The following is a 23,841-nucleotide window of genomic DNA, read 5'->3' as shown; positions in this document are numbered from 1 at the left end:
TGTTTGTGGCAGTGAGGCAGAGATCTGTTCAGTGAGCGGTGGTGAGTCCAGGTGTGCTGAATGAATGATTAGTCATTCACGTAAGTCATGTGTGGACCGCACCACATTCTGTATGTGAGCAGCTAACATTTCTGAGCCCCGTTTGTTTGGGTGAAGTCCGTCTGTCTTAAAAAGAGACATTCTTTGCCAGAGAATATTAAAATTATCCACATAACACACACGGTGAGCCCTGCAGGCGGACTGGAGCCAGTCGTGGAGGCCAAGGAGTCTACTGAAGCGGCCAGCACCGCGACCAACTGTGGGAATGGGACCAGAGATAAAAACAGACTTTCCACACTGCTTTAAAAAGTTAAAAAGACAGTTAAAATCTGATTTTGTCAGCTCAGACTGCCGAAGAGCTGTGTCATTTGTTCCGACATGGACTATCACTCTTGTGATGGAGGACGGGAGCGACGGCATCAGGTCCTGGAGTTTTTTTAAAATGTCAGCCGTGGTGGAACCCGGGTAAGCAGTGAGTGGTAGTGTTAAAGAAACGGATGTTTCTGGTTATGGAGTCACCAATTATTAGTGTGGTTGGGGAGAAAAGAGGAAGAGGAGATGCCGGTTGTGGGGTTCCAGAGCAGGACTGAGCAGAATCTGCTTCAACCCTGCGTGCGGACTGAGGATGGAGTGTGTGAGCTGCCGAGTGTTGTGTTGGAGTAGCAGTAACAGACCTGAGAGAAGGGCTACCCGACGGTGCAGGGTAGAGACAGCCTCCGGAGCGTCTGAGCACAGCCTCCTTCAGGATCCTACGTCGGGAAGCGGAGGTTTTTGACCGGGATGACGGCCGCCGATCAGGCCCAGCAGCAGACCGGCGGCCCAGCGCGGGAGATGTAGCTGGTGAAGGAGATGCAACAGTGTCGACAGGCACTGTCCACCGAAAGAGATCCGTATCAGGGAGACTCGAAGCCCCAGGTGCATCCGCTGGTTGGACCGGCGTGTCGTCAGACAGGGCTGCATAGCGGTTGGAGAGGCCGATGTGCAGAGGAGAGGCAGCCCCATCCGAGCTTTAATCTTGAGAAGTTTTGCTTTAATCTTGAGAAGAGCAGAGCTGCAGTCTCTATTCATTACTCACTTGAACTTACACTGTACATTTTCAGCTAAAGTTATTTTTATTGTTGACCATTTTCTCTCTGCACGCCTGTCATTCACCGGTCTTGTGCAGAGTTTTGTGTGCATGCCACACGGCCGTCTGCTGCATGCAAGTCGCGGTTCCTCGCGGGTCTATTTCAAGTAGCCTACTATTTAAAAACGATATATTCTTTGTGTGGTTCATCAATGGTGATAAATGATCCGAACGTCCCACAAGGTGCGGACAACTCGGCACAACACCGGTGAAGTTAAGGTCTCTACAGCAAGTTCCTCTTCTTTCACTAAACACTCACGGGCCTTTTTGAAAGTAGACCCTCGCCACTTCCACTCCGTCACGGAGTGAACTCTGGTTGGAGTCACCCTCAGCCAAATCAAACTCCCCTAACCCGTGTAGGGTTTAAATACTGCGGCCACCCTTTAGACAAACTACCCTCTTCTTCCAGAGTAAATAGGATCTGACGTCACTTATTGTGTGTCTGTTCATGAACCAAATTATTTTGGTTAGACTTCGAATATTTCTTTAAGACTATGACTTCAGATATTTATGAAAAATAACATTATATTCTTTTATCAAAAGATTGATAGTCATTGTAAAAGAAAAGCCTATATATTTGAACCTCTTTACCTTATATGAAAAATATTACATTGACAAATACAAATGGTCTAAAAACAAACCACAAATACATAATTTCAAAATAGAAATCCAACCTTATATTGAGCATTATATGGTCTATAGAATTTTAAACCGTTACAATGTCTAAAGACTTAACTATTTTTCTTTAATGCCTTTGTTGCTTGTTACGTAATCCCCCTGTTACGAGGGTGGTGTGGGGACAGAGAGGACCCAAACGCAGGTTTATTTAGGGAAAAAGGGGGTTGAGGGACTGGAGTGGAGGGAGAGGAGGATGCCGGGGAAACACTGGCACAGGGAAACTGACGGGACCGGAACCAGGGAGCCGGGGAACACTGGGGCCGAGGAAGGGAGGATGCAAGGGAGAACTGGGAGGACGCCGTGTGGGAAGCCCGAAGAGGAGAGGTCCGGAGGACGAGCCCAGCCGACTGAACGGAGGACGAGGGTGAGTGAACCTGGGAGGGAAACAGACGGAGAGACAGGGTTAGAAATAACGGAGACTAAGCACAGGGAAAATGTGAGAACACAAGAAACATGAGAGCCTGAACACAGAGGTGGCACCGGGTATGGAGCAACGACGATCAAGCAAGACACCCCATGTGTATCTAGTTGTGCCATGTTCTATTATTCTGTCGTTTAATGTAGGCTATTTTGTTTTGGCTGAAGATTTTTGTATAAGATGAATACGATTCTATAACAACAACAGTTGTACTATCAGACGAGCATTTTTTTTTATTAAACATAATAACCTTTGGGCTACAGTGTTATCCTGTGAATGGTTATATGCAGTGTTGGGCAGTAGCGTCACTACAAGTAGCGCTGTTACTAGTTTAACTACATTTCTCAGTAGCTTGGTGGTAGCGTCGCTATTTTCTGAATCAAATAGCTTTTCAGTAACGAAGCTCTTTTATTGACTGAGTAGCGTGGTAGCTTCCACACACACACGCTACATTTTCCCAAGCATTTCTGAAGGATCAGTAAGTAACGCCACCGCCACACACGGACCTGTATGTGCAGCCGGCAGAAGTGCTTCCTGTGACATCACGTACCAATCCTTGGGCTGATGTCTGCGACTTTGTTGCAGGGGAATAAAGACACGCGACTGAGTTTTCTATGTTGATAGTTATTGTAACACCTCTTGTGAGAAGGCTCAGGCTGGACTCCTCTTCCTCTAGTGAGGAGGAAACTTTGATATGTAGTGGCAGAAACCTGTTTCCATGATTGCCCATGTTGCCAGAGCACAAAGTCACAATAGGATTGAGGAATGGAGAATATGGCGGGAGATAAACAACTAAAAAGCGTGGGTGGGCAGTGAACCAGTTACGAACCAGAACAGCCCTGTGGAAACTTACGTTGTCCCAAATGACAACGTACCCGAGCTGCTCTGGGCCATCTACCTGATCTGGTGGAATGAGAGTGTTGTCTAGGGTGTCCAGGAATGATCAGATGGGCGGTGTTGTAGGGGCCAAGGGTAGCATGGTGATGATGACGCCGTGGTGGGTAATCGCTGCACACATTATGAGGTTCCCTCTGCGCTGGCCAGGGACTTCAACAATGGCACGCTGGCCGATGACATTCCTTCCCCTCTTTCGTCTTTTTGTGAGGTTGAACCCAACCTCATCAATGAAGATGAACTGGTGCTCCACTGCAGCCACCTCTAGCTCAAGGACTCTCTGAAACACACATGACAATATCAGAAATAGACATGGAGTGGTCACTATTGTGAAGCACAATCATTATGATTACAATATTGAAATATGTATAATTTACTGTATACAGTGTTGAGTGTATGCATCAATTGTGGGACTCACTTGCACATAGTTATATCGCAATTCTTTGACCCTTTCTGAATTGCATTCAAATGGCACCCTATAGACCTGCTTCATCCTGAGATGATTTCTGTGCAAGACACGGTCCAGTGTTGATAAGCTTACCCTATCAATATTTTGAAATATGTCATTGTTTTCTATTATTTTTCTTTGTATTTGCTGTAATGTTATGGCGTTGTTTTCTAGGACCATGTTTGTGATTTCAGTTTCCTGTTCAGGAGACTGAAGACGTTCCCGACCACCTTGTTGGTAATCTTTCAGCTCTGCCAAACAAATAGTAAGATACTGTAAATACAAAGTAGGTATACATTTCCTAAATACTTGAAACATACTTTACAGTATTTTTACAGTCCTACAGAACAGTCCACAGGCAATACTGTACTACTGTACTCATTGAGTACTGTATTGATATGCAGTACTGCAATTTGCTAGATTTCTTACCTATTCTCATTTCGGAAAGCCCGGATGATGGATGCTACAGTGTACCTGCTCAGATTTGGCTGTACTCTTTGCCCAGCCTCCCTCATTGTTAGACCATGGTTGACCACATGAGCAACCAAAGTGGCTCGGATCTCATCAGAGATTACGATCCTCGTCCTCGTCCGGCTCTGCCTCTGTTTCCAATGTTGGCATTCATTGCTCTATTGAAGAGCTCACCTGTTGCCCTTTTATGCTAAAGCTCTGATTGCTAATTGGAAAACTGTGTGACGGGTGTTTGCCCTTGTGATGAGTCAGTGTGCATATTTGAATGGCAGTGTGTTCCTTGTGAAAACAAGATATTTTCTGCATGAAACTTGTGCCAAAAGCAGAGAATTGTGTGTAGTGTTTTGAAAAAAGTGTGTTTTAGAACTGCAATTTGAGTGTAAAGCAGGAATTGTGCTTGTAGTTTAGCAGAATTGGTTCAGGGGGTTGGTGAATGAGTTACATGTTGTGGTCATTGTGTCTCAAGTACCAGAATTTATGTGTAAACAATTGAGAAAAACTGTAATAATGTGATATTAAGTTACTTTATACAAACAACAATGGTTCTCCTTTTGTTGCATTATGAAATACATTAGCTGCAATGATGTCGCACTAAGTAGAAGAGTATCTGTGTGTCTGATTTAGCTCTCTCGCACTCACACATTGTTTGGAGCAGGTTTTTAGTCTTTCTTCTATTGCTATGTGGAATGAAGTTGGTTCAATATAAACTATAAACAAAGCCTATGCTGTGTGTGTGTGTGTGTGTGTATATATATATATATATATATATATATCTCTATAGAGAGAGAGAGAGAGAACCTAACTATAAAATGTTAAAAAATTAAAAGTAGCTCAGATGTAACTAAGCTACTTTTGCCACGTTGCTGTAGCTTAGCTTGCTACAGTTCACTGGGGGGTAGCTTCTGTGTAGTGAAGCTTCATTTACAGTTTTCAGTCGCTAACAAGCGCTTACCCATACTTCAGATACTTTTTCTAAACTCTTAACACAGACTCACACCTACAAAACACAATTGGCCAAATGGATAATTTTCTTCTTAAAAACACATTTTGTTAAAAATAATAACTCTTCATTTCAAAATATAACACATTTTTCTTTGCACACACTATCTTTACCAAAACACTGGAAATCTGACTCAAAATGAAATTATTCTGTCAAAGAATGACACTTGTTTTCACCTCACAAAGTACATGCAGTCAATCAAAGTACACCAGGTTTCAAAATACTGGCTATTGTTGACATTACAAAAACTACATAGACTTTTATGTTTCAGTTTTACAGGTATTTGCATGCAAAACATGCAATCCACCGTTTTTACACAAAATTTCTTGGTTGGTAACTGTATGTCCACAGTAATGTTCACATTCAAAAGCATTCCAGTAAAAAGCAAATCCGTTTTTTTTTTCTCCTTTACTGTTTACTACAGGAGGTACAGTAGAAACACGGTATGATAGAACAGAAAAAGTTTTACAGTATTTCTTACAGTGAACAAAATATCCGTGAAACACACAAGACCATTCTGAACAAAAAAACAACAGCAAAAAGTCCAGATAAAAATTGGGGAAACTAAAAAAAAAAAAAGCACAACATTGCTGTATCTAATCTCTGCGATCTTCAGGGTTAGGCCATATGTTTTCGTCAACATCACATCTGATATTATCCAAGGCGATGCACCTGTGATAAAACCGCTTGGTATGTCGGATCCACCCTTGACAATCCTGAACTGTGATGTCCCTGCAGCCAGCATCCATGGCTTCAAGGAGGGACTTCTGGTCATGTGGCTGATGGTCATAAACCTACCACCTCCATGCTGAAAAGAACTCCTCTATGGGGTTGAGGAAAGGTGAATAGGGTGGAAGGAAGAGACTTACCAGTCTTGGGTGAACTTCAAACCATGTTCAACCAAAACTTTCTGAAACAAAGTTTATGTAAATCATGTCATTACTGTAATCCATACTGTACTGTAACCTATTACTGTGTAGGTTACCTACTTGCAAAGTGCAAAGCTTATAGAACTGGACATTGAATTGAATATACACTATACCTGGACATATTGTCGTCGTAGCTCCTTGACTCTCACTGTTCCTCTCAAAGGGAACAGTGTAGAGCTGCTTCATCCGCACTCTGTGTTTGGACAATGTCCGCGTAATGTGAGGCTGATGCTATCGATGTTATCAAACATCTCATGGTCCTCCACAATTCTAGTCTGAATTTCACGCAGTTTTATTGCATTGTTTGCAACAACTATTTCTACAATGGCAAGCTCTTGATCATTATTGAGGAGCTTTCCTCTTCCCCCAGAGGGTGGAAGATGTTGCATTCTTTAGAGGGACAAAAAAATTAAACATATGCATTACTGTATGACCTTATTGACATGTCAAGTGAGAATAGAAACAATCCATGTAAAATGCAATACTTACCTGTTGGTTTGTTGAAAGATGCGTATAATGGAAGCAACCGTTGACCGCCTCAAATTGGGCTGCACTCTTTCACCAGCCTCTCTTAGTGAAAGACCGTGGTTGATTACATGGTCAATGATAGTGGCACGAATTTCATCACTGACTACTGTTCTTGGAGCCCTTGGAATGCCACCACCACGCATTCTTACACATCTACCTTGCCCTCTCCTTGGGCCTGCTCCTCTCCCTGGTCCTGCTCCTCTCACTGCTCCTGCTCCTCTCCCTGGTCCTGCTCCTCTCACTGCTCCTGCTCCTCTCCCTGGTCCTGCTCCTCTCCCTGCTCCTGCATCTCTCACTGGGCCTGCTCTTCTCCCTGGGCCCCTTGCTCTTACTCTTCCTCGTCCAGACATTACAGTGTTTGTCTTTTTCTGTTTCTGTTTCCAAACACATCACTCCTCAAAGTCCTCCTTTTATATACAGTATGTGTCAATGTAATAGAAGAAAAAAACCCTGCCACTAAGCCAGACTGGAATCAGCTGTGGTTGGCCCAATTTACCCAACATAAATCAGCTGTGTGTCAATTATTTGAATGTTTATTATCAGCCAAGATATATTGTTTTCGAACTGATATCATTGCAGAAACAGAGGTTTTTATACTGTATCTAAGGTTTGGAATATTGTTTTTGCTATTGTGAGATGGTGTGTGTTAACATTCGTAAATACTACAAAAATAATCCATAATTTTGTTGGGAGGTATAGCTTGTCTGTTAAGAAAATTTAAGCATTGTGGAAATGTGTTCACTGACTGCGTATTGTGTGAAAACGACATGAAATGTGTGAATGGTATGGCCACAAAAGACCGATGCTGTGCTAACTGTGTTTAGAGTTTTGAAAATGTGACAACTGATTGGACAAACGCTTGTTAGCGACTGAAAAAAACTGTAATGTAGAGTAGCTAGTAGCTTAGCTCACTACATTTTCCAAGTAGCTTGCCCAGCACTGGTTATATAAAATATTAGTTTTAGTTGTTCTTAAGTCTGGCTTGGCTGTTTCTCCACTTTTTGGAGTCACAACACTTTATTTTAAAGTATAATTGTTTTAATCCAGACCAGTAGATTAAAACACATACAGTACACTAACTGGCCTCACATCCGCTCACCACGCGTAACCACACCAGCCCAGGAGTCCTGCATCTTCACCTCCAAGGCAACACAAGTTTATTTGTATACACATTTCAACAACAAGGTAATTCAAAGTGCTTTACATAAAACATAAAAGCAACAGGGAAATATAAAAAAGTTTAAAAGCAACATAGGGAAATTGAAAAAAATACACATTAAAATATAATAAAAGTTACAGTGCAGTGTACAATCAGGGTTAAAAGAGTTAAATGGAAAATAAAAACAGGCTGAGGGGTTGAGCAAAAAATTTAATATAAATCATAATTATTTTGAAAAGAGAATAAACAGAGAAGTACACTTAATCTACTCCCTCTAGCTAGTCTGTACTCGGGTCCATAGCAATCTTTGGGTCCACTGAAACTCCAAAAACCCTCGAACACCACAGAGAGACCAGGACATGTCTGTCCACAGGCCACTTTGATCCAGTTATACTCTGGACCCACTTGCGCGCTTACAGGTGGACAGAGGTTCCTGCAAATCACTCGGGCGCGAGATTTAAGAGCACTTCCTTCACTCTGTTCAATCTCACTCTCATTATCTTTTCACTCAATTACCTACTCATTTCTCACCGTGTAAATATTTAATTAAAACCAATGGTAAAAAGCTAAAAACAAAGAAAAGGAAAACAAGACCGTAAAAGTTACAGTGCAGTGTAAGTTATCAATCTACTAGTTAAAGCCCCCCTCCAGTGTATTCCTTACAGTGTTGATTACCCACATAGTTTGCCAAATATTTTTTGACAAATAGCTTAATTTTGTGCTCAAAGTTGCAAAAGTTGCTTAGTTGTTAAAACGGGATGGTAACGTATGACTATAGTAATTCCATAAGTCATACGTCATTCTCCAAGCTTGCGTAGGCGCACTGTCATGCCTCGTTAAAAAACTTTCACGCCATCATGCCTCATTAAGTCAGAGCATCAAACCGATAAACATCGTTGTGAGCTAGCTAACCAATTTATCATGTCATTTACTTAGAACTTACAGTAGGTATGTTCATTATGGCATCTGTGCGTGCGGTGTTGGAGGACAGATGACAGGCTGCACTTTCACCTGCCACCGTCTTATACACAGTCCGCAACATGCATTTTACTGATGGCCGTTTTACTAATGCATCGGCGGAGCAAGCGCACCATAAAACGTAATGGGAGTTATCGTGTGCAGTGTGTAACAGGACCATCGACTGTATGATTGACTGAACAGCTGATACTCGCACATTAGTTTCTATCATTGGTAAGTAATAGCTACTCCTGCCAGACAGTAAAGTGTACTAAACTTTACAGTGTAGTGATATTAACACAGCATATCGTTAGTGAATACTCCAGCCGGTCAGTTTTTGGTTGTCATGGTAATGTATTACATCCGACTATTAACCACACCCCCATTCTCTGTTTGAGAAAGAACGTTTGCCAAAAACAGCAGTTAAAACTGGCTGGAGGGGGGCTTTAAAGGCAGTGGTAAAAAGAAAAATCTTAAATATTTAATGAAAAGCAATGGTAAAAAGAAAAGTCTTCAGTCTTAATTTAAAAGAACTGACAGTTTCAGCAGACCTGCAGTTATCTGGGAGTTTGTTCCAGATATACGGAGCATAATAACTGAACGCTGCTTCTCCTTGTTTAGTTTTGATTCTGGGGACAGAAAGCAGACCTGCCCCAGATGACCTGAGACGTCTGGATGGTTCATAACGAAGGAGATCAGAAATGTATTTTGGCCCTAAACCATTTAGTGCTTTATAACAGCAGGATTTTGAAATCAATTCTTTGACAGACAGGAAGCCAATGTAAAGACCTCAGAACTGGAGTGATGTGATCCACCTTTTTGGTCTTAGTGAGGACTCGAGCAGCAGCGTTGTGAATCAGCTGAAGCTGTCTGATGGATTTCTTAGGGAGCCCTGTAAGGACACTGTTACAGTAGTCGAGTCGACTGAAGATAAATGCATGGATAAGTTTTTCCAGGTCTTGCTCAGACATTAGTCCTTTTATCCTTGATATATTCTTCAGGTGATAGTAGGCTGACTTTGTAATTGTCTTAATGTGGCTCCTCAAATTCAGGTATGAGTACATGACTAAACCAAGATTTGGCTTGATTTGTGGTTCTTAACATTACAGATTGAAGTCGAGCACTGACTTGGCTCCAAAAACAATAACTTCAGTTTTATCTTTGTTTAATTGAAGAAAATTCTGGCACATCCAATCGTTGACCTGCTCAATACAGTTACTCAGCACTTGTATGGGATCATAGTCCCCTCCAAGATCGTCTGAGACCAGCCACCCGGACAACTGCTGCAACAATCGGTTTGCATAACCAAAGAATTTCTGCACAAACTGTCAGGAACCGTCTCAGGGAAGCTCATCTGCATGCTCGTCGTCCTCATCAGGGTCTCGACCTGACTGCAACTTCGCACAGCCATTGAAGAAGAAGGGACAACAACCTGATCAACCTGACTGGTTTCCGGACCCCCCGAATAGTGAAACTGCATTTTTATGTAGTATTATTATTATAGGACACACTGTGATCTTTCAGATGGGTAAGACGTTGTAGTTTAGGTCAGGGGTTTTCAAAGTCTGAGACTGCAGGCCTCCCCTCAGACCAAAGACTGTATATAAGAAGTGGACGTAGTTGTCATGACGTCACCCGTTGGTTTGTGGACTGCCGTTTTGAAGCCTCGTGTCTGACCGATAAGCCGCCGCCACGTTGGTTTTTTTCTACCAGCGGCAGTGGACATGACCACATATGGACTAGACGGTGGAGCCATGGCATGTGTGGCAACGGCCATGTGTGGAGATAGCTAGCTTGCTTAGCTAGGTGCATCTGTAATTTACGTTAACTGTCCCTGTGGTCCCGACCACTATCTTTAGTGCCCCTAGTGGCAGCGACGAGTGGTCTGTGTGACAGCGACCAGACCCAATATTATCTAGCTGCAGTACCGGAGGCTGCAGTTTCAGGCCCCCGCAATCCAGGGACTGCAGTTCTAGGACCGTAGTTCTTTTGCGACAGTGCCATCTAGTGGAGTGGTGGTGATAATGCACAGAAACATGAAGGAGGTTAACCCTGTCTGCTAGCATGTCAGCCGTGAGGCCAATGTGCCAGCTAGCTGGCAGCATCAAAGTAAACAAGGGTTCTACAACTGCAGTTCCGGTCCTGGGATTGCAGTCGTGAAACTGCAGCCTCTGGTACTGCTAGTACTACTCACTAGACCACTGACTTGGCTAAAACCCCTGCTGCTGAGTGGCGCCCCCAGAAAAGTTTTCTAGGGGTGGCCAGAAGGGGCCACTGAAAAACCTGGGGTGGCACACTAAAACCAAAAGCCATAACTGAATTTCAGGAATTCCATTATGCAGTATATAGACTAGTTGAAAACTTTGTCTAACATTGTCTAATGTTCATAGACTAAAACCAGTTCAGTTAACATTTTGAGTTCCATAAAAATCCTGTTTTAACATGTTATGTATCTGTATTTGTTAGGCAATTGTTCTTCAAATACACTAGTTGACCTTTTCCTTAAAAAAACAACAGCTTTTGTAGGAGTGCACTGACTGCACAGAACAAAAACTTTACTGGGAACAAGCCTACTCAAGATTACAGACATCATGGAGCATAAATATTTTTCATTCATATTAGACTATATACTAATTTAATTGAAAAATACAATATATGTCTGTACAGAGTTATGTAATTATTTATTAACCATTATTACCAACTATTTAATGAAAATGGTTTCAAAACAAAGATGCCAGTAAAACTACAAAAGAGAGAAAGGAGTTCATTTACGCAGTACTACTGTCACAAACCTAAATTAAGAATACAATATTTAAGCTGACACAAACAAGCTTGGAACAAGTGAGCCTACAGGGCCATAAGCAAACAGCAGTGAGCTCAACACTTAAGTCAACAACAACGCGCACAGAGAAGGTTTTAGAGATCCAGACCCCTTCTATAGCCTCTTTCCACAGAGATCCTGCAATCAAAACGAAAAGAATGTCTGCCAATATATATCCCCTTCCCGGCTCTGTACCTTCCATGGATAATAAAGCAGCATGAAAGTGGCTATATGACAACAACATCATGACAACAACCGCAATCCATAGCCAAGTATCAATCAATCCAGCACAACAATTTTGCCCATGCACGGAGCAGCAGCACAGAGTCAGGATGGTAAGATGCTTTCACTCACCACGGCCGAGGATTCAATTGAGGAGAAAGGTGGCACAGTGGTTTTTCCTCTGGGCAAACTTCTAGGTGACTCTTAAGTTTTTCAGTCTGCCGATTCGTTGCGGCCCTGCAGTGCTGTTTAACATTTTCCACGGAGTTTAATGAACGTTACAATCCAACTGTCACTGAGCTTATAGCTGTTTTCCTCCACTTATTTGTTGTGCTGTTCATTGGAGTGCCTGATGGGCAGCGATGTTAAAGTAACGTTAAGCCCAGTTTCACAGCATCGTCCAAGTGACTCCCGCTGTTCTCATGTTTTGCAATCCTCTCAGAAAGATGAAGATGAAGATGAAAACAGTCACAGGATGGTCTCCCTCGAAGCCAAAGGTGCTTATCAGGTAAGGCACGGCACTGTCAGTGGGACAGTGTCCGTTTTACGTTAGCTTGCTGTTAGAGATGGTGCTAACCTGTTGCTATCTGCAGACTAGTATAGCTCTTACACACAGTGCAATCCACTAAACTGTGTAGCAGTGTGACAAACGTATTATTAACTAGCCAGGCTACTGACTGTCTGTATATTAATTAAATCACACTTTTCTGTCCCCCCTGGTGGCGCCACTGCTGCTTAACTGGTTCAGGAACCTGAAGCTTAGCTCCCTACTGACAGTGCTTGAAGTGCGCCCCTACTCACTGCTGCACCTCTATATTTTACTCTTTAGCATAACGTTACCGGGTCTTTTTCCTGCACACTGGCAATTCTCACAAGCTGCAGGTGTTTTCTGCCCTCTTCATCAGGATCTCTGGGCGATTCATACGGCCCTAAATAAACTGCATTAATCACGAGGCATTATGTGACACTAACCTGCTCCCGTTTTCATCTTCAAGCTAATCTCTATCAGCAGAGTCAGAGGAGGGAGAAGATCGGATACTTTGTATTTACACATTCTTTTCATAAAGTCATAAACTGACCAATCACAGTGTGTTTGGGCCAGGAGAGTAAGAAAAAGTTTCACACTCTACAGCAAGCATAGAAATGTTGAATGGTTATGATTATTGACAGTATTTATGGTAACACTTTATTTTAAGGTGCTTGTAATAGGCAGTAATTAACAGTTAATAAGACACTTGTAAGAAACGTGTTAACAAGTTATGTAAACCTCATGAACCTTAATAAGATGCTTTATGTGTCTTATTTAAATGAATGAATCCTTTATTATGCACTTATTAACCATTAACAATGCTCCTTTGCAACTACCTAAACTAAAGCGGGAACAGTGCCTTATTTAAATTAATAAATCCTTTATTATGCACTTGTTAACCATTAGGAATGCACATTTGCAGCTTCCTAAACTAAAGTGGGAACAGTGTCTTATTAAGATGAGTAAATGTTTATAAAAAGAACTAATACAAGAAGGATGTGGAAAAATATTTAAAAAGTTAGTGTCATAGTTGTGAAGCACAAAATCATACTCATTTTTTGTTGAAAATGAAATTTCATAACTTTCAACTAAACGCAGCAACCAAAAGAAGAGTATATCAAACTTCCACTCAAACACACGAAAAAAAAGTGCAATTACTAATACATTTTCGTGAACATTAACGCTAAACAACATTATGTATGACAAAAGATTTTTTTCAATAAAAAAAAATGACGTACAGAATTTTTTCAATACAAGAGTGTTTTTCAGTCCTCCACCTTCAACAATGTCTGTATGGCTTTTAGGCCAGTAAGATGACCTCAGGGCTTAAAGCAAGAAATTTTGGCTCACTTCAAGCACTGCCTATTATAAAAATTTACACCACTTTGATGAATTACATTCCACAAAAATGGCCTTGTTACGTTGGCAAAGGTCCAGACGATCCAATCCAGTAAAATATTTAGTCCAAAACGCATTATTATTTCAATAAATACACACGGACTGCTATTGCGTTGCTTTATATTAGCCTAACTACAACAGAAAACGCGTCTTTTTGAGTGACACCTTAATTGACCCAATAGAAACTTCCATGCCCTGTTCACAGCCCAGGAAGTGCCAGTCCCCTTTCTTTCGGTATAAAACCGACAACAATTGTGCAGATGAAGACTGGTGCTTCACACACACACAAAACACGCACAAGTTAAAAAAAAGAAAGAAAAATTTGTTTTTATAGGCATACTAGTATATCGTCGAATACAAAAACGCCTCGCGCCAGAGAACTTTAAGCCCCGTGACCTTGAGATTGTGGACTTGGTTCCCATCCTGCAGCTCCACCAAGATCTTCTGAAAAACCTCAAAAGGCCCATTAGGTAGATGAAAGCCTGTGCTACAATGGGAATACCAAAAAGGACCATTGCTCCTGCGATGGCTATTCCAGCTTGCTTTTAAAGACCTCCCTCCCTGATTCTCTGAAGGTCTCTTGGATGGCTGAAGCATTGTTGTCATCACAAACCTGTGAAATATACCAGAGAGAATTAAACCTAATTTTTCTGCTAGATGTTAAGAACACATATAGCTCTTTGCTCTCCCTCTAAACAGAAATCTGGGTGGGATTATGTAGTTGCTGTGGTAGTTTTGTAGTGTTGTTGGCAGAAGTGAAGAAATGAGTGTGTGCATCAGAAATACTTAACCTGTGAACCCAAATGTTTTTCTCACATGGATTTGCCTACATTTATAAACAATAACTATCTTCTGTGAATTGAAAAATATTTATGTGGAGAGAGTCATATATATAAATCATGAAATAAATTTGTAATTCCTGCATTGTGCATTAATAAAAGGTGAGAGGTCAGAAAAAAAACTTTTCTTTACCTGGTAGTCCTTGATTAACTCCTCTGTCTTTTCATCAAGGTGGAGAATGAGGCCTCTGATCACAGCTTCTCTTCAGGACTTAGTGCTGCTGTCATACAAATATATGGAATACGGGATTATCTTACAGTACAGAAATCAGAATGCTGCAACATTAAACAGCTACAATATTAAAAGTACATGCCTCGTTCATGATGACAAGGGTCGTCCAATCTACGTGTGTTTGTCCAACTTCCCTGGGAATGTGGACTGTAGTGGCTTCAGTCTGATCCTCGAGAATTCTTCCTTGATCTGAGAAAGAGACTGAGAGAGAGAAAGAGAAACATCTTGAGATACTGAGAGAAAAGAATTATAGACACAGGGAAAGAGAAACAGAATACCATGAAAAAGTAACCCTAGAACATACCACCATGGGATCAACAAAAATAGATTACCAAGGTAATGTGAACTAACGTACAGCCAGCAACATCTGGTGCATACACGTTAGAAAAAAAGTCTTGCTGTTCTTAGTAAAAAAAAAAAGAGTGAACAATACTTATTTTATGATAGATCTATCAATTTGCTCTGTGAAATGCAAAAACAATTGGTTAGTTTTTCATATATATGTATATATATATATATATGTATTACAGTGTATGTATGACAGTTGAACTATTTAATCTCAACTAATAAGGTGTTGAAATGTTACAAATATTCTATAACTTTCTGCAGCCAAACTATCCAAATAAATGTAACCTAAAATATATTATCACTATACTTTTTTATTTAATGGGGTATAGCATTATACTAACTGTAATGTTTAGCCCCATGGTGGAAGGAGACATTGACAAACAACAAGGAAACTAAGTATAAACTATTCAAATGATCATTACAAACTGATATTAAACACAAAAAATATATATATTAGGCCCTGACTACTGGGCTCTAGCACATGTGCCCTTCCAGGCCAAAGCTGTTCTGCCCAGAAGCAGAAACTGGTGTGTCGACGTTGTGTCGTGATCCCGAAGCACAGACATTTTGAAACACTGCTCCAAAGCATGGTTCAAAACGTCAATGTCACGTGACCATAGTGAAGCGAAGCTTCGGTGGGTTTCACCCCTGTGACACACCTGCCGCTGCTACACTTGATTCACAGTGTTCATCAGCCTCTGACTCATTTGACAGATTTGTTCCAAAGACACACAATCAGTTGATTTATTGGAGCGACGTGCTGTAGTATCTCCGCACCGGTAGGCTTATAATGGCAAAAAAATACTTATCTTTGCCAGCAACAAATGTTCCATGTGACCAAATGTTTCCAAGGCTGGGGATGTCAATTATGAAAAAAACCCTGACTCAGCCCCAAAACAGCTGAATATTTCTGAATAAAATTCTTGACATATAACAAATGTGAGACAGTGTTTCACTTTTCATTTATCATTCTTGAAACAACTTCAACTTTACTCAGTTATAGCTTTTTAATCCATTACACCTCATCACTGCCAGCACTCATTATTATTTATTATTATTACACAAGGGCCTATATCTTTCCTGCTAATTATCATTACACCTTTGTTAATAAGCTACTGTATAATACTGTAGATATCCACATTTATTATCATTTATTATTAGGCAATATTCTTAGATTTGTATACTTTATTATATTCTTTACTCACTAACTTCAACTACCTATTATTTCTATTCCTTTTATGCCTTGTGAGTATCTGCAACAAAGACTTCTGACCATGAGCAAGTTATCTCTATGGGGTAGTGGTTAAGACATATGCCTTTGGTGTGAGAGACCTGTGTTCGATTCCCACTGTGATACATGTGTCCCTGAACAAGACACGTAACCCCTAGTTGCTCCCAAGGTGTGGCTTCTGACATGGCAATTATCATCTGCTTTTGAGAAAAGCGTCGGCTAAATGAGTGATTACTTATGAAACAACACACAGATGTGTTTTATTTAAACACACTTTTGCAATCCCCATCTGCTGTCTCTGACAATCTGAAAGCGTTTGTTGTATGGTGATTTGTTGTATGGTATGGTGATTTCTCTGAAATCCTGTTGGTCATGTATTGATAAGACTTTAGAATTGTAAATGCGGATCGGTCATTTCAATTAAACCCCTACCAAGATGTGTCGATATCAAAAGTGACCAGTAGGTGTCCCCGTGGAGATGGTGTCGAAGTGTTTCGAAGCCTCGACACAATTCCGGCACAATTGCTTCAAACGTTTCAGTGTTTCACAAAGCCTCGCTTTGCCCATCACTATTAGAAAGGCGCTATACAAATACAGAACATTTACGGAGCATTCTCCCTTGTGTGTATCAACCAATACACACACCAACATGTGAATGGGGAGTACAGGCACCTACTTTTTCACTTGAAGCACTGAATGTAACAGTTCAAACTTCCTGTTTTCCAGCTGGTCAGCCACATCCCACAGCAGGTCTGCCAGCGGCCTCCCCTCGAGGCCATTGTGTGAATTATTGGTCTAATTCACTAATATTTATGTTTGCAGGGGGGAAAAACAACAACCACCATAACATCCATCCAAAAATTTTTAAAAATTAAAACATTTACCCTCAAGGTTTATTTTATAGTTCTGTTTAAGTGTGACAGCTCCCTTAGCACTAGCTATGAAACTGCACATTTGTTTTGAAAGATGAAAAAAGTGTTAAAACACATGGTAGGGCTGAACAATTAATTGGATTTGCGATATTATCGCAATGTGATAAAGCGAGATTTTCTAATCGCAAAGGCTGCGATTACATTCTGGTCACATGACACCCAAGAGTAAAGCAGTCTGGAGACGAAGCATCAACTTCGCACGTTAGCTGTACCTTCACTTGTTGTTGTACAACAGCCTTAAGCTTGACAGAAGCTGACACTACAGAAACTTTAATGTCACACAGGGAATGAACAGCGTAGCAGGTGCCAACGTCTGTTATGAGGAGAGCCCCATGTAACGTTAGCGGGAGGCTAACTTAATCGGGGAGACCCAGGTAGGGATCGGCTGCGTAGTTGGTGCGATTTGAACATGTTTTCTATTATCTTTTATACATACATGTTTACAAAATAATATGAATTCAACAATAGAGTTGTGTTTAGGTAACTCAGTGAGTCACTGTCTTGGTGGTTTTCTTTTGGTCTGGCTTAGCATCCTACGTGTGGGATTAACTTGCCCCTTGCCCACTGACTGTGAGCTCCCCTTGCTCTGGGTTAACGTGTCTGCTGGTTATTCTATTTACTGCATGTCAGCTAGGGGCTGTAAGTGTCTTGCTCAGGGACACAATGGTGGATGTCTCAAAGTGGGAATTGAACCCAGATCTCAAACACCAAAGGCAAGTATCTTATCCATGCGCCATCAGACAACGTGTCAGTACAGTATGTATATAAATATACATTTGCTTAGTGTACGGGCCCTTATGTACAAGCTGCATATAGCTTAAAAAAGGGTGTCCCTTTTCACAAATATTTCTGATTGTACTTGTATTTTGATGTTTTGTGGAAAAACTAAACTGGACAGAGCTTGGCATCGTGCAGCGACAAAGACACACTAAACACTAAAACTAATAAAAACTAAACTAAATTAGCAAACCCACGTTAAAAACTAATTAAAACTAAAATTAAATTGAAAACAAAAAGTCAAAACGAAATAACAATAAAAACTAATGAAAAATCTAAAACTATAATAACCTTGGTGGTGGGTGAAATTGTCGGGCCATCTTTGGGCCAGCTTTGACGGACAGGAACAATGCAGAAAGACACATTGGCAGGTGATTGGCGCCTGCGTCACACCCACAGTCACCAGTCAGCCAAGGAAATATCTGTGAATCGGCGTTTCAAACTAAATGCAGTCCAAAAGAGGCACAGTCTGTCCCGACTTACAGCCTGGTTACAGATTTCTTTAATGGTTGAAAAACATTTGGTTTCAGGTGGTCAAAATAATCCCTATGTGTAATCCCTGTTTTTATAAAATGTACCAGTAATCTGATTACTTCTATTTTTTTCTGTATTATATCGGAATACAGTTACTTTATTTTTGTATCCTGATTACGTAACGCTGTTACATGTAATCCGTTACTCCCCAACCCTTTTTTGTAAACAGCTACAAAGGTTTGAATGAGAAAGTTATGGATTGTTAAGTTTTGGAACTTAATTAAAAGCTTTTGCTGCTGATGTTGGCATCAGTTAGTTTGTTAGTGAATGTTTTTATTTTTTCAAACGGTTCTGACACACAGGAACTTTGATGATGATGTCATATGAATTTGTATTTAGAAGGCCCTAATTATGTAATTAGTGTAAACATATCCAGTAAGTATTGAGTGTTCACTAATATGGTGCATTCAGCCACTATAATGTATTAATGTGGTTAGATAAACCTGAATTGTTGAAAAATAAGATCAAGTCACTCTGCAGGCACATTTTGAAGCAGACCAGCTTGTCAGGACCAAAAAGGGCAAGACTAGGCTGAAAGCAGATGCTATTCCGTCCATCTTTGTAAATTTTAAAGGTGAGAAAAACCGAGTTGAGTCGACTGGTCTATAAATGGTCTATATAATGGTCTTTAATTCTGTGAGTCTTGCACCATCGAGTGCTTTGCAATTGCACTTTTCTGTTGAAGGAGAAGTTCACATGCCCATGTGTACATTGAATGAGTCATTATAATCTTTCCTTATCTCCTTTGTAGCAAATCAAATAGAGCCTTCAACAGTTTGACTTCAAGACCTCAAGTGAGTGTCAAGTTACAGTTTTTTTAAATATGAAATTCCCCCTTTGTTTGTTCTCTCTTTGTTTGTACATGTAACTATAAACCTTAACATTTTGCAATGTAACCCTTCCCATTAAACCTCAAATTATGCTGTTGTTTGATGTTTCTACATTTAAGTCATAGATTGTGCCATAAACGGATAGTACAGTATCCTGCTGACAGTAGTTTATTGACATGAACCATGAGACAATCACACATTGAGGTATAACAATATTTAATTCATGACCATGTGATTCAGCCACCTGCATTTCTACTGGCCCACAATGAAAGGGGTAACCTATAAATGACAAGTCTCTCACAGTACAACCTATTTTAGTGCACTGCACACTTGAAGTTGTCGGAGGTGAGTTTGGTTACAACAATTCTGCAACATGTCATCCTTTATTATTTAATCTGTTATTTTGTCTTTTTACATTTAGGGACACAGATATTCATAATGGTTTCAGAAGAGGAAACCGCTACCATATTCAATGACACATTTATTCGCCCTAAACAATTCTATCTCAGTGGGTTTTCCAACATCCCTCATGCAAAGTATTTCTATGTGTTCCTGTGTTTTGTCTATATCATGACAGTTATTGGGAATGGGCTCCTTCTCTCAGTTATTTACCTGGTCAAGACTCTTCATACTCCTAAATACATGATTGTGTTTAACCTGGCTTTGGCAGATTTATGTGGGAGCACTGCTCTCATCCCAAAACTCTTAGACACATTTTTGTTTGACAGGAGATACATTGTCTATGAGGCATGCTTAAGTTATATGTTCTTTGTTTTGTTCTTTGGAAGTGTGCAGTCATGGACACTTGTCACAATGTCATATGACAGATTTATAGCAATTTGCTTCCCTTTAAGGTACCATAGCATTGTGACAAAACCAGCTATTGCTGCAATGCTGCTGTTTGCGTGGCTTTTTGTACTGAGTGTAATAGCATTCATGGTTGGGCTGATTGATCGTCTCTCCTTCTGCAGATCTTTGGTGGTAGAGAGCTTTTATTGTGATCATGGACCAGTATATCGTCTGGCGTGTAATGACACATCTTTAAATTACATGATGATAATTGTTGGTGTGATTATAATCATCTGTGTTCCTCTATTATTAATAGCATTGACATATGTTTGCATTTCCATAGCATTGAGCAGGATTGCATCAGGAACAAAACGAGTCAAAGCATTGAAAACTTGTACTTCTCATTTGATTCTTGTGGCTATTTTCTTCCTACCAATTGTGAGCACCAACATAGCTGCATTGACCTCCTACATCCATCCTAATGCCAGGATCATAAACTCCACTTTGACACACACCTTACCAGCTTTGCTCAATCCCATTATATACTCTTTACAGACAGAACAAGTGCTGAACTCTATCAGGAAGCTTTGCAAAAGAAATAGGATTAGCAACACACCCACAAAAGGTGAACTCTTTATCACTGCTAAAATGAGACATTAAGCAGTGTTACAATAGAACAACTGGGTTTTTTAAATAACTTTTTACCACTACGTTCTTACATAGAAGCACTATTATTACTGAAGAATGACTCCCGTTCCACCCCTTTTTTCTACCCCGGCTCTACATTTTTGACTTATGTAGCTTTTCCTTTTGCACTCACTACATTTTACACTCACCTATACACTCAAGACACTCCTGATAATACTGATTTCCATGTTTTGCCTTAAAGTTTATGTTTATGTTTAGTTGATACAATAAGACCAATAAGCCTATGTTTGTGTGAGCTTCCTCTCTTTGTTACAAGTAGGAGCCAACTTATAACAATAGCATATCCATGTTTATACATGTGCAACACGTAACTGGGATACTCCAAAAAATTGAATATTAGTGTGCATGTTTATGCGCTCCTGAAGTGATCAAACCAAACTAAATCAACTTAAATCAATAAACTCTTACTGTACTACTAAACTGTACATGTGTGGTAGTGTGATGTTGTTGCGCTATGGTGTGGACAGGGCTCTGTACATTTCAGTATATATTGTAACATGGGGTTTTATTTTGAAGGATGCAGTTAATATTTCCGCTTTTTGTTGTTATATTTCTTTATATCAAACATTATGGGACTTTTCATGAATGTGTTTACGTTTCTAATGGTCTCTATGTGACGAGGATATTTCTTTGTTAGAAATATGTTAGAGTTTTGCCACGGGAAGTATAGTGGACACTTTATTTTGCTAACCTCACTTGCTGCACTTCCTCTTGCTTCGGGGACGTTCTCTGGGAAGGTACGCTGTTTCGTCGCTCCTTCTATTTACATTTTATTTGGTTGTAAATAATGAAGTTAAGTCACTGAACTCACTTGAAAAATGTTCTTGTTTGCATAGTTACGTTTTGGAGTTCATTTTACTAGCTTGCATGTCTAAACTTGCTAAGGAAGGAGAAGTTTAACAATGAGCATGTGCGTGTGTGTCAGGAGGCTATTTTGTGACTTGCTCCGCTAAAGTGTGCTTTGGAGAGTGACGCTTACTAGCATGAAGCATTTAGTGATTTTATTCATGATGTTACGCAGGAGCTGAGAGCATGTACGCGAGGGAAACTCTGTGAATGTTTTGTTTCTCCACAATTACAGGTATGTGGGATTAAGGTATGGTTCATGTCCATTGTGATTTTTCTGATAGAAGAAGGGAAGAGTTCTTTTCTTGTAATGCCATAAACTCTCTTGCTTCGGGGACGTTCTCTGGGAAGGAGCTGAGAGCGTGTACGCGAGGGAAACTCTGTGAATGTTTTGTTTCTCCACAATTACAGACCTGTTGCTGCTGTCCTAGCTGCTAGAGAATAAATTGCTCCAAGATAATCCTGAGACGTGTGTCCTGGCTTTCTATACAACACAACGAGAGTCAGACCCACTACACATGTTGTACAAATGTCACCCTGGACAATAAAAAGTATTATATAAAGAAACTCTGATGTCACATTGGCTGAAGTACTGTACACACAAACATCAGATTTCTAATCATCAGAATAATTTTTGTCATCATAACATCATTAAAGGCCCTGTCTCCCACACAGAGTGGGTCAGTGCTGGTGGTGGTTTTACTTCCCTTACTAATTCTTTCTTTCCTGTTAGGATTACTGAAAGACAGTGTGCAAGACCAACATCTACTCACAGTCTAGACAGAAACAATTTCATCACAGTTAGTTATGATGTTAGTTATGTTAGTGGTTCTTTAATCTTCTCCATTTTCATAAAAGTTGGCTCGCTGTGTAAAATGTAAATAAAAACAAAATGTGATAATGTGCAAAATAACCCCATATTTGAAAATAGCACAAGGACAACTTGTCAAATGTTGAAACTGAAAATTTTAAAAGATTTTATTTTGGGGTCCTCCCCCAAAACATTTTACGTTCTACAATGAATCATTTCGGGCCATTGTTTTTTACCTTATCTCTTAACAAATAGTTGGAAAAGCTAGAGCAGATAATAATAATAACAACAACAACAACAACAACAACAACAACAACAATAATAATAATGCATTTTATTTCTAAGGTGCTTTTCAGGACACTCAAAGGCACTTTACAATAAAACCAGTACAAACAAAAAATAGATAAGATACATTAATATGAAATCCATAAATGATGAAAAAAAATGTAAAATACAAAATAGATAAAAGCATAGGGGAGACCATACAAATAACAAATGGCAGCAGGTGAAATGTAATATTATTTGAGGTTGAAAGCGAATCTAAAGAGGAGTGATTTGAAAGAGTCCAAGTCGCAATGTTCTCGGATGTGAATGTAAGGAGTTCCATAGGGAGGGGCGCTGCAATGGTGAAAGCGCTGTCACCCCAGGAATGGTGCTTTGTCCTGAGTGGTGGGGACAGGAGGTTTGTGTCGGAGGAGCAGAGTGGGGATTGTGGCAGGGGAGCAGGTCTGTGAGGTAGGAAGGGGCCTGGTTATGGAGGGCTTTGTGGGTGAGGAGGAGGATTTTGTACTGGATACGTTGATGATGAACAGGAGAGGACCAGGCACCGAACCTTATGGGAAGCCTTGAGATAAAGGAGCAGTGGAGGAGGTGCAGTTGTTATTGTTGATGAACTGTTGAGATAAGATCGGAGCCAGGAGAGAGTGGTGCCAGTGATGTTGGAGTAGGTTTTCAGTCGGGAAAGAAGAATGGAGTGGTTGATGGTGTCAAAGGTTGCAGTGAGGTCGAGCATGACGAAGATGGTGAGGTGACTGGAGTCACACGAGAGGAGGAGGTCATTGATGACTTTGAGGGGGGCTGTTTCAGTGCTGTGCTGTGAGTGGAATCCAGTTTGAAATGGTTCGATGTGGAAATTAAAGAGGTGGTATTATGCTCATTTTCAGATTCAAAATCTCATTTAGGGGTTGTACCAGAACAGGTTTACCTGGTTTAATTTTCAAAAAACACCATATTTTTGTCATACTGCACATTGCTGCAGCTCCTCTTTTCACACTGTGTGTTGAACGCTTCGTTTTAGCTATGGAGTGATACATCTTGCCTCTACATGATCTTTGTTGGGAGTTGCAC

The 23,841-nt window shown here is 40.5% G+C and overlaps 1 protein-coding gene and 1 long non-coding RNA gene across 2 annotated transcripts; one reads left to right on the top strand and one right to left on the bottom strand.

Annotated features, from left to right (window-relative positions):
* Nucleotides 1–1,889: 1,889 nt before the first annotated feature.
* LOC123962768 lies at nt 1,890–3,430 on the bottom strand. The gene is made up of 2 exons (XR_006823061.1): nt 3,160–3,430; nt 1,890–2,217 (listed from the first exon to the last, which is right to left on the bottom strand). It is a non-coding gene; the product is annotated as an uncharacterized LOC123962768 (long non-coding RNA).
* Nucleotides 3,431–19,778: 16,348 nt separating this feature from the next.
* On the top strand, nt 19,779–20,789 carry LOC123963754 (olfactory receptor 1-like). The gene has a single exon (XM_046040796.1). It carries the CDS (start codon nt 19,779–19,781, stop codon nt 20,787–20,789), a length of 1,011 nt encoding a protein of 336 aa, XP_045896752.1.
* Nucleotides 20,790–23,841: the final 3,052 nt, after the last annotated feature.

This window comes from Micropterus dolomieu, linkage group LG23 (genome assembly GCF_021292245.1).
Source record: "Micropterus dolomieu isolate WLL.071019.BEF.003 ecotype Adirondacks linkage group LG23, ASM2129224v1, whole genome shotgun sequence".
Lineage (NCBI taxonomy): Eukaryota > Metazoa > Chordata > Actinopteri > Centrarchiformes > Centrarchidae > Micropterus > Micropterus dolomieu.
This window is presented reverse-complemented; position numbering and strand designations above follow the sequence as displayed.